This window comes from Haliaeetus leucocephalus, unplaced genomic scaffold (genome assembly GCF_000737465.1).
Source record: "Haliaeetus leucocephalus isolate CR32 unplaced genomic scaffold, Haliaeetus_leucocephalus-4.0 Scaffold636, whole genome shotgun sequence".
NCBI classification, from domain to species: domain Eukaryota; kingdom Metazoa; phylum Chordata; class Aves; order Accipitriformes; family Accipitridae; genus Haliaeetus; species Haliaeetus leucocephalus.
In genome coordinates this window covers 6,244,321-6,255,866 of record NW_010973072.1, presented here as the reverse complement: position 1 = coordinate 6,255,866, position 11,546 = coordinate 6,244,321, and the positions used below count along the sequence as shown (strand labels likewise).

The 11,546-nt window shown below is 37.8% G+C and overlaps 1 protein-coding gene across 1 annotated transcript; it reads right to left on the bottom strand.

Moving 5' to 3' along the window:
• Positions 1 to 5,745: 5,745 nt before the first annotated feature.
• RSL1D1 (ribosomal L1 domain containing 1) lies at positions 5,746 to 11,535 on the bottom strand (the record flags this gene model as incomplete). Its single annotated transcript, XM_010578529.1, has 8 exons — positions 5,746 to 6,114; positions 7,486 to 7,701; positions 8,467 to 8,595; positions 8,683 to 8,776; positions 9,391 to 9,492; positions 9,650 to 9,798; positions 10,427 to 10,565; positions 11,360 to 11,535. Coding segments are annotated over 8 exons (1,350 nt in total), but the record flags the coding sequence as incomplete, so codon positions are not given.
• Between the last annotated feature and the right edge of the window lie 11 nt (positions 11,536 to 11,546).

Below are 11,546 nucleotides of genomic sequence, written 5' to 3'. Positions count from 1 at the left end.
TCGTTCGCCGAGGCCCCGTGCCTACAGCTGGGCTCTCCCCGCCGGCCATGTTGGGTGCCCCCTGACAGGCCCCTTCCTCCTGCCTCCGGGGAGGCGGCTGGCTCGTCCAGGCGTTGCTCCACTTCGTGAGAGAGTAGCAGGGACGGGCGCCGAAGATTGGGCTGTAGTGACCGCCAGCACTTTGGAGTTGAGGCATCCCTTGCAAGCGGTGGTCTCTGCCATTTCCTTGTGCGGGTGAGCGTGAGAGACGCAGCTGGGCCCATTCAACTGTTTTCAGCTGAGGCAGTGTCACCTTCCAAAGGGGGGTGAGGTCTTTGCCTTAGTTTGCTCGGGTACCCTAGAAGGGAGGCGCTCCAAAAAAGGTGGTCTTGAGATGGGCGTCCATGTTGTAGACCTCCACACTTGCAAGAGGAGGTGGCTATTAGTAGGCAGCAGAGATTTGCAAGACGGTTATAATGGGCGTCTGCAAAGTCCTATAGACAATAACTACGTACTTGAGGAGGGTGGCCTAAAAAGGGTAGTTAGAATACAACTTCACACTAACAAGCAGGAAATGAGCTGTGAATGCAAGATGAAAAATCCAGCAAGTAAAACAGTTATGTAAAAGGCAAAATGCATATTTCAGTTTGCTCTTTTGTCAGTTAATGACCTAGTACATATCTTCTAACGCTCCCAAGCCCTCAAGCGCAAGAACTATATTTGGCTGTAGGCTCTCTTGCGCATAGTCTCATGAGGCCCTTATATCTAACAGTTTGTTTAATGATGGATAAGCCATGCTGTTTCAGTAACTAGAAATATCAAGCCAATGGAAAGACTGACAGGCCTAAAAGCATATGCAGCTTCCGCGTATTTGTGGGTGTACAGTATGCCAAGAACGATGCTGCTGAGGAAGACTATTCCTCCAATGACAATGAGTGCTATTTGTTTACTATGATATAACACTTGGTTCACTTACTGCTCCTGCTGAACATTGAGAACCAAGACTAAGTAAAGCCACTTCTTCGTTAATGACTGCCTCTGTAACTGACATTATTCCATGAAAGCTGTCCTTAGAAAACCATAAGCTAAAATCCTCTTAAAAACAAAAAAAAGTTAAAATCATTCCAAGTACTTCAACAATAAAATATCTTTCACTTTGAGACTTCATACCACTTCTGTCTTGAGAAGAATTATGATACCAAAAAGCCTATACTGCTATTCTTCCTGATTATTTTCAAGTGTCTTTTGGATTTTAAAGTTTAAACCTGGCTTCAGTAAAACAACTATGGTTCTACTTCTGCCTCATATTATGGTGCTAGATAACCTTCTAACTTTTGTCCCTCTCAAAAGTGTAAGAGAAAGACTATAATGTACCAGCTATCCAAGTTTGAGTGAGGTTCATATACCTGCTTAGCTTGGGTGGGTTTATTCCATTAGAATCAGAATAGCTTTTAGGAAGTCAAGCTAATTTTAGCATTACATACTTATCCTGATGGCAGTAGGAATTCTAATAATCATATACAACCTTAAAAGAAATAATCACGACCATTTTGCCTAATGTGAAAATTGATGTAGTGAGAAGGCAGATCTAATTACAATAGAATAAAAAATACTTAAGGAATTTTAAACAGAAATCAGTATTAATAATCTTCACTCAGATTCTCTGGAAAAACAGCTATTTAAGTCATAGTTCTAGCCCTGTGGCATTCTTATTGTGTGCCCCAAACCTACCCTCCCCTGGTGCCCAAGATGTAATTAACTCCTAAAAAATGAGTTTGTGAACAAGTTTTCTATTATCTTCTCTGCATCCCTCCTGCCAAGGCTTTGGTTTGATAATATTCAGGTATTTGCTTTATTATTAGCTGTTATTCTTCCCAGCAATGCTGAACTTCAGGGCTAATCTGAAAGTGTAAGTTACATTGTCACCCTCATCCTACCAAACATGCGTACAAATATAGTGATTTCTATAAGCATGGCAGAAAGCTTACAGACCAGCTACAGGCATAAACTAGTCTATGGTTTTTTTTCTAGACAGATGGTATTTTTCTTCCCTATTTATCTGTCCATGGAAATTCATTTTTCAGCAAGAGCTCAATATTATTCAGAACACGACACTGCTGAAGTTACTAACACATTGAATATACCTCCATTTGATTCTTTTTTAAAAATGCACCCAGCTATATAAATCAGAGTAGAAGTTAATGTAGTTTTTAAGTTTTTCCTCTTTTGCAAAAGCAGTTCAGCAGGCTTTTGGTGGGGGGGGAAGAAAGGCACTTTGGCTTCAGTAGAGTAGTAAGTTGCAAGGTACCTGCACTAAGTTGTTTCACTGTAGTTTAACACTTACTGCAGTCTTTTGAAAGACTTGCTTCCTAACTCCAGTTTATCTCTGTGAGGAACATGAGTTAGTTCCCACTTTAATACAAATATGGAGAACAAATGAGCAATACAGAATCAATTCTTGTCAAAACAACCACACTGTGTGCTACTAGAGAAAGTAGTTTGGTAGTATCCTTATTAAACCCTTCAAATAAAAGCAAAGACTCCTTGCAGAAGCTTGTCCTTAATCTAAGAGTTTAGTTTAAACTCTTGCAGCAAATTTTAATAACAAAACAGAATACGTCTTTTTTTTTTAAATTAGAATGTTGATATTTTGAAAGTTATCATCTTCCCTTCTAGCTTCCATACGGCCACTCTGCTTTCAGTACTTCTAAAAAGGACATGAACTCACTCACATTAATGATACACAAAAAAATTCTGGCTATTACCCCATCTCCACAAAGTACTTAATGCAAGGATACGTGAGCTGTGTAAAGAAAGCACTGTTTAGATATATCTTGACAATTCTGTATTTTAAAAATATTATTATTCTACACTCTTAATAAAGTTAACAGACAGATTTTTCTATTAAAAAAACACAGACAAATAGTACTATTGAAAATGTTGCATAAGAATTTAACCAAAGTCCCCTTTTAAAATTCAGAATTATGGGGCTCCTAACAGAACTTGCAGTAATACAGCTTTATTGTAAGGCTGATAATTTTACTAGCCATACTAGAAATGGCTTTTATAGTTCATTCCTCTGTTCTTGCCACCTTCAATTTTTAAATACAATAAAGATTGTAAGGTCAAAGATACAGTACCTTAAATTATTCAGATGTCTATTAAACCTTTCCCCTCCTATTTCCAAAATCAGTCAGAACAAGTATTACAGGAGTAAAAACGGTTGGTCTATAAGAATTTATACATAAACATACCAAATTTGCTTTAGTTTCCTGATGGTCATTCCCAGAAATGTCCTTACAAAGCCTCAAACATGACTACTGCACACTAGCTGTTCACGTTAAGACTGAACTTAATACTCACCAATGCGCCTTGCAGAGCTAAACCAGCTCAGCCCTTGGGGAGGCGTTTTCCATCTTAGCTGCTTCTGCCAGCATAGAAAAGTCAGTTATCTTTGCTAAAAGAGCATTTATACTAAAGACATGGATTGGCAATTTGGTCCTTACAGCTAGCCAGTTGAAATAAGTTCACTGAAAACAATTGTGTTTTACACCTGATTTGATTCTGTAATGCATCCGCAATAGGCACAGCTTCAACTTGAGTGAATGTCTGTTTTTCATATTTTGTCCTTTCTTGATTAGCAAAGTGACAGGTTTTCCCAGGTCTCTCAAACAAGCAAGAAAAACATAACTAAGAAGTAGTTTTCCTGAATAAACATAACAAATTTAACTCCATCATTCAACACTGATCTTCAATACATACAGTGCAGTGAGTTGAGAAACACACCTCCCTGTAACAATGGTAACTTACTGCTTCTGAGCAAGGGTGACTACTGCAAATGTCTCCAAGTGAAGATCTGTGATAACTATGTCAAATTATTACTCACTGATTTTCTGAATTCTAAATACGTACTTTTTAAAGAAAAGAGTACATTACTCTTAGGAAGAATAAAAATCACATCAGTAGTGTTACATCTTATTTAACTGTCAGAATCCTGGATACTCTGCAACATAAAATGAACAAATTCTGCTATATAGTATATTTTATATATATACTTTTCCCCCAGTGGGTTAATTTGTAGCTATGATGTCAATCAGATGCTTTGCATGTCTTACCTAGCTGTATGACTTCTAGTGCTGCTATCAAAAAGGCAAGACTAACTACTGCAGTCCTAACATAAGATTGGCTCAAGGTGCTGCAGAATTTCAAGGCAGTAGTTGTTAATGTTTTCAATGTGAAGGAAGTGTTTTTCCAGCACCTACAAACTAGTATGGTTCACTATCAATTAGTCATATAGAAGTTCTGATCTTAAGTTCATAATTTTCCACACATCTACAAATTAAGAAACATTTTAACATGAATGATTAGAAACAAAAACACATTTCCAGAAAGGAGGCGAGTTCTGTATCTATTCACTTAATTCACTACTATGGAAATGAAGTAATATTTTGCAGCCCAGCCTAGAAAGTGATGGGATTATTTTTGGACAAGATCAGATCTTTTTGTTAACAAGGATCTAACAGGGATCATCAAGTCAGACTTGCTTTTTTTGGCTAAGATTGATTTGTTTCTTGATTAAAAAATGTTTATGGTAGAACAGAACAAGAGGTCATGGGTTACAGAAAAATGACACCATGGATCAAGCAGAATCTTTTCATATTCTTTAGCGTTTCTTTTACCACTTGTTATTTAGCACCCAACTACTTTCTAGGTAGCAAATCTATTGATATGGCATGTCCTACATAGGACATGGGATAGGTTTTTTTGAACTCCACAAATGAGGCTAGTTACTTACTGTTGATTAATCTTCTTGTCTCTTAGGAACTTTTTCCTATTTGGACTTGAGTAAAATACTGCTAATAAAGATTTTTACCACTAGGACTTTTCATCACAAATCCTCCTTGTATTCTTTCTCTGAGGAAGATGTGAAGTAATCATACAGGGAATAACAATTTGGTTATTCTGTAAAATTTCAAATATATAACCTTTCAGTTCTGCAGTGTATATTTTTTATGCCTTTATGGGACTGGTTCACTTAGCTGACACACGTGAAATTCATATGGCCTTTGGTGTTCTTCAGATAGCGGAAACAACAGTATTGTGACCAGCATACAGAGACACCCTTACTTGTTCTGGTAGCAGAAATAAAGCCCAAAAGTGAAGGAGATTTTGCTTGATGTCATAAAGTATAAATGGTCAAAGCATACAATGATAAAAGTAAAATTGTCCGTCCTTTTTTTTTTTTTAAAAACACACAAATACCGTAGCTAAAAAATACATTGTTTGGCTTGTTATCAGGCTGCTAACTTAAATAGCTAGAATAAGATTGATAGATGTCAACCTGTTTTCGTTATATTGAACAATTTAAGAAAAAATGGTAGCAGCTATTTCGCATTTTAAATCACGTTAAATAGATTGCTGCTCTTGGTATACATGCTTCCTGCTTCAGCCCTTGTCTGTTCCAGTACTATGCTTCAGGAAGATGTCAGAGTTCTCAGCTTTTTTTCCTGGAATAGTCCCCTCCCTGCCCTTTGACACTTAAAGAATTTGAGTGCTTTTAGTTTGGGCCAGGAAAAGATAAAAGGTAAGAAATAAAGCCAATTAAGATTGTGAGTTTATTTGTTCCAGCTTGTCAGTTAGAAGCAAACACAAATGCATCATTACAGATCTCCATAAAAAAAGCTCCTGGGATCAGATTTTCTTAAGAAGGTATTTTACTTCATCAATATATTTGTTTACTAAAAAGACACCACTGAATGACTACATAAAACATGTCACAACAGACAATATTCATGCTGAGTGTGGTCGGCGCACTTTCTTGGGTGCTTGCTTTGCTGTTTTTGAAGACTTCTTGGCTGACTGTATTGATGTGCCAGCTTTGGGTGTTGCAAAAGACTTTGCTTCAGGCTTTTTGGGAGTCTTTTTCATTTCTTTTTCTTTTATTGCTTCCTTTGGCATGCTGAGCTGCTTGGTTTTTTTCTGTTTTGATGAAGTCTGCAAGTCTGCACACTCTTCTGTAACTTTATGTTTTGGTTTTGGAGTCTCCAGAGCTAGAGGTTGTTTCTTTCTCTTACCGAGGGGTGTTTTGTTTTTCTTGCCCAGGTTGTCACATTTTTCTGGACTTGGTTCCCTTTTCTGTATTTAAGACACACAAAAAAATTACCCTTCCACCTAAGAAACATCTTTACTGTTTTTCAAGAAGAAGGATCAATGAAAACCATTATAAATGACAAATGCTTTGTATCAATTGAACTGTGCCCTTGCCCAAATAACCTGTTCACATTTCAGCCTGGAAGCAGAGAATTAAACACAGAACTAAATCACGAAAATAATGAAAAAATAACAAAATAGTAAGAAAGTAAATAGATTTAACAGATGCAAGGATCCTCTTGTCCAGTCAAGTCACTGACCTCTGCTGGCAGAGCTTTAAACTACAGTCCTCTTGCTGCATTTCCAGGCTTAATAAATTTGAGAGAGATCAGTTCTGTTTGAAGTCCAGCTGTACACACACAAACTGCACTCTTATCTGTGCACCAGGCCTAGTATTCCCTGGAGTTCATCATATATTCCCAAATGGCCCTCATCTATTCATACAGTAGATACTCTAGCTGTATCTACTCCCAGGTTTCTGGAGATAGGGCTCTGGCAATCACATCACATCAGCTAAGGTAGGCCTGTTGCATGACTGCAGCTTGAAGCAAGCTCTATGAATTTTTTTGGTGGGCCTGCACGATAATAGCTTTAATTTGGGCATCCCTGAAGAGGTACATAGTTAGAGTTTAAGGATATGTTCCAATCATAAATGCAGTATAACTCAGTTAAATTTATAAGTGTTACTGTTTTATTCATCCAAATATCTTTCCTAGGTATTTGTTAAACGTCAGTATTATCAGTCTGGTTGTTTTGCAGACATGTTAATGACATGATCCACATCATCTCCAATACTGACAACAGTAAGTCCATACAGTACTTCATGCAAGCTCCTAGCTCTCAATTTACATTATGTGATCATTAATATTGCATATTACTATCCTAGAGAATGTTACTTGGTTTTCCTCAAGTTTTGCACTCCAGGCAGAAGATGATACATTATAATACATTCATTTTGCAAGAAATTTTCAATTATAAATTTTACAATTTACTTGATTAAGTATTAAGCTGTTTCTCAATCATTTACCCTTTCCTTCTGACTTCAGGTGTGCTATTCAACCTAGACGAAATTGCTGCTACTCAGAAAAATACGTAAAAGGACAATAACCACTGGCTTCCTGTCTGTAAGGGGGGTTAACTAAAAAAATTAAAAAAACGCTCAAAACAAAAAAAAACCCCAAAACTAACCACCTCCCCAAGGCACCACCCCCCATGCTTTCATGATATATTCACAAAAAATCCAGTTCACTTGAAGTGTGTTAACACACACTGCTCCCTAAGGAGCAACGAACAATTTAAACAGTTCAAAATCTTCAGTTTTAACTCAAATATGAGTTTCTCAATATTATTAATTACCTTCAGCTCAGCTAAGCTGGTTGTTTGCAGAGGCACCAGTTGTGGAATTTCTTCATCATCCTGATCACCTGGTTCTTGGACTACTTCTACTTTTTCTTTTATCACAAGCTCCTTGGTAGCAGCAGCAGCAGCATTAGCATTAATTTCAGTTGTCAAAGTGACTTGACTTGAATTCAGTTTTTTAGCTGCCTTCTTCGGCTTCTTGTTCTTTCCCTTCTAGAATTAATTGGAAGTACATCTCAGACAAATCCCCGTAACATTTCTAAATGTATAATAATTGTTTTAATATACTTAGAAATGATACCGTCTAGCAACATTAATTTAAATACTGTTGTTCAATAGACCTGGGCTGGTCAACCATATGTAAAATATGAAAAAATGCATTATTTTCAGAAGTTTATAATAAATAGCTCGTAAATAAACGATAACATCAAGATTACAGTCTGTAAGTTTAATATATATGCTCCAAATTTATTTTGGACAAAAGAACATAATAAGCAGAACTCAGTACAAAGGAATAGCTGATTATTTTCTTTTTTTTAAAAAGCAGGTGAGCCCCCCCTCCATGTATACAAATACATGAGCTTGTGAATTATTCAGATGCCACTGATTAGCCAATAATGGATGCATAGTCTTGAGTCCATGTATTGCTAATGAGTGTACTTTCAGAAGGCAAATCCGAATAAACAATACAAGCAAAAGTTCTAGGAATGAATCTCAGCTCCCTACAGTTTAGGACTAGAAATGCTTAACTTACTTATTTCCAGTTTGCTTTACAATCTGTCAGGGAGTTTCCATAATTTCATTAGTATTACTGAGTATTTGAAGCACCCAGAGTCAGGAGCGCCTAACCCATTTGTAGCCATAAATGCCTGGGATCAACTGCTCAAACATTTAAACCCAACACATCAGACACTATAATACATAAAAGGAAGCCAATTTGGTTTTATGGTAAGTTTGAAGAAATTTTTTTTTTTTTACCTTTACTTCCTTTTTTTTGAGAGATGGCTGGCTGTCAAGCTCATCCAAGTTGGAGATATTTGCAGTAAAAATCGGAAGTGCAACTGATCTAAGCGTTTTGACGTGAAGAATTTTTACATTTTTCCAATTCTGCAACAACAAAACCAGTATCTTATGTAAAAATAACGAGGTTCAATTATGAACTGACTTGGCTTTAATGCAATCAATCAGCAGTACCTTTGGTAACTTCTTAGCAATCACCTCAGCTGCTGCGATGATATTATCTACTATCTCATCAGCTTTCATTCCAGTGTGACCTATATGTGCTGTACTGAAAGAAGTGAAGAGTAATATTTATGCACGGGCAAATAAACATACTTCAAGTTACTTGTTTTTAGGCATACCCAGAAATGAAAAAAAGCCCACTCATCCACAATTATCTTAACTTCCATAAAGGACGGCTGGCTATTGCAGAAGTCTTTTTTAATAACAGTTAGAATAGATTTACCTGTATTAACCTTTCCGTATTTGGATATGCAACTACTGCCTTATATTACTAAGCTTATTACCAGTTTAGATCATTTTTGATGCACAATAAATGAAAAAAAGTCTTACAAGAATAGAGTATTTTGAAAGTAGTTTTTACCTAATTTAACAGTAATATTTTTCTAGGATTGTACATGCTGTTTGACAGTGAGAGTTGCCTAGAAATTCCTTAGGTGTAAGGAAAAAGAGACAAGAAGTGCAACTTTACATTAAAACTTCTTATTAAATAGAACTACTGATTTCTTTATACAGGTTAAGGTTCAAAATGGCCCGTATCTGGAATGGTGACTCTTAACCTCTTTTATTCACTTATTAATGGCATAAAAATCACTCACTTAAAATTCCCACAGTTAAGGTACAACTGTCCTTCAAGTCAAGTATTAATCTATTCATACTTACTAACAGCACCCTTTGTTGGTAACTGGGAGTGTAGTCCCCTGGATATGTTTTTGTAGTTCCTTAGCAAGATTTCTGGCTTTCAGGTTTACAGATAAAGGTACCCTAAAAAAGAAAGTGTTTTTTTAAAAAAAAAAAAACACCACAAACTAAAACAACCCCAAACCAACCCCCCCCAAACCCAACCAACCAAAACTTTCTAAGAGGAATCTAATCTTAAAAAAGATAATGCAAAATGGATACACAGAATTTAAATACCTACTTTTTCCTTTCATAAAAGTGTTTTCCTAGATGTGAGGGCAAGAGCCTTCTAATTCGGTCATCAGACAGAAAGAGATCAAATCTGTTCAGGAGGCGACGCTTAGCTTCAAATAGTTTATACTCTTTTTTGAGAGTTTTGTATGAGATGATCTGCAATGCAAGTAACAGTTTAGTCCCCACTGCTGAAAACACAGCCTAGAATACTACTTAGAACTGTACAGAATTAACATGCGTAACTGATAGTCTATCATGGTGCATTATTTTAGAATGCTGAAGACAATCAATAGAAAAAGGATACAGTACTTTTTGTTTTAAGAATCAAACAATATGGATCTCTTGCACAGTAACTGCAAATTACCAAACAGAACTCGAGTACACGGTAACACCTAAATTAAGGTTAAATACAACAATAAAATTATTTTCTAGTTCTACTGCTAGTAGCGTAAACAATCCCATCCAGCTGCAAAGAACTCAAATATTCTTTTACATTATAAGTTTTTCCAGTTGATTACTCAAACTAAATACTGAGCATTTATCTAGCAATTACATCTGATGGCTAAAGATCCTGTTTCAAATTGAAGAAATTACTCTGAGTAAATTTTGGAGTTTAGAAAAACTACAGTTTGAATAGTCAGAAAAGTCTTACTAGAGATCATTAACTCAGAACCATTGAGATTAGAATATTAAACAGCAGAAAACAACAACTACTTTCCCTTTCCGCTGGTACAAGAGGAAAGAAATGACAGTACTATACTACACTATCATATATCTCTCTTACCTGGCTAACACTTCTGATCCCATTCTGGATTAAAAGTTTCCTGTACAGATTTTCAGTCTGTTCTGCTGATAAATTTGGTTCATCCTTTGTGAACAGGCAAACCTCAGCTGTTTCTGGTCGAATGCCATGGGGCAGTGGTCTACAATGAGAATATGAGATGGACAGGGAACATCTAAGAGGAGAAAGAAGTTTTTTTCCAGAACTAGGTCTACCCTGTCTACAGAGATCAATACCCTTAACAAGTACTACAGGGAAGCCACGCATCTAGATTCTGTTCTTTGTTAACTACTACACATCCTCTGTGGAACCCATGCTTTTTAAAGCACACAGAAGCGTAGAAGTGAAACAATCCTATACCATGGCTCCAGTCAGATACACCGCTGAATGCGCCTATGCTGCCAGGAGCGGTCAGCACACAGGTCCTGGGAGGAGGAGGAAGAGCATCCATTCTCCTCTCTTAACACCACGGCCGCATCCAGTCATGAGACAAGTCTTTGTAGTACTAGGGCCCAGATAAATAGATGTAAACGTTGTCAGTAGAGCATAACTACAGTTTAAAGGAAAACTTGTAACTCACATTCGCTTTGGGGTATCACAAAAAAGAAACAGGGATCTTTTTAATGATATGGTAGCGAGTTAAGGCAAAGAAGAGAGAGATTCCTCTTCTTCAGCTTCAGGATTCGAAAGGCACGCACCCTGTAACTGGCAGCCAAGAAAACCAGTATTCTACGCGTAAATAACGCTTCCAGTTCCGCTAGAAGCGGGGCCGGAGCAGTGGTGCGGCCGGGCAGTTCTGCTCACGGCACGGGGACTGCGGGACAGGGCGGCGGCAGCCCAACCCCTCGAGCCCCCGATCAGCAGCACAGGGCTCTCTTCCGAGCCAAGGGACACGAGCAACCCCTGCAGCTACACGGCCGAGGGTGAGTTTCTTACATTTTGATGACCTGCGCCACCCGCGGGACCTTCCAGACCGTCACCAGGAGGTGGACGTTCTCGCTCTCGTTGAGAAGCAGCGCGTCTCCCTTGGCCTTGCTCCTGGCGAACGCCAGGAGGGCCTCCACCGCCTTCTTCACCTGCAACGGCACGACAGCGGCAGCAGCCCGGGGTAAAGGGGGGGGGG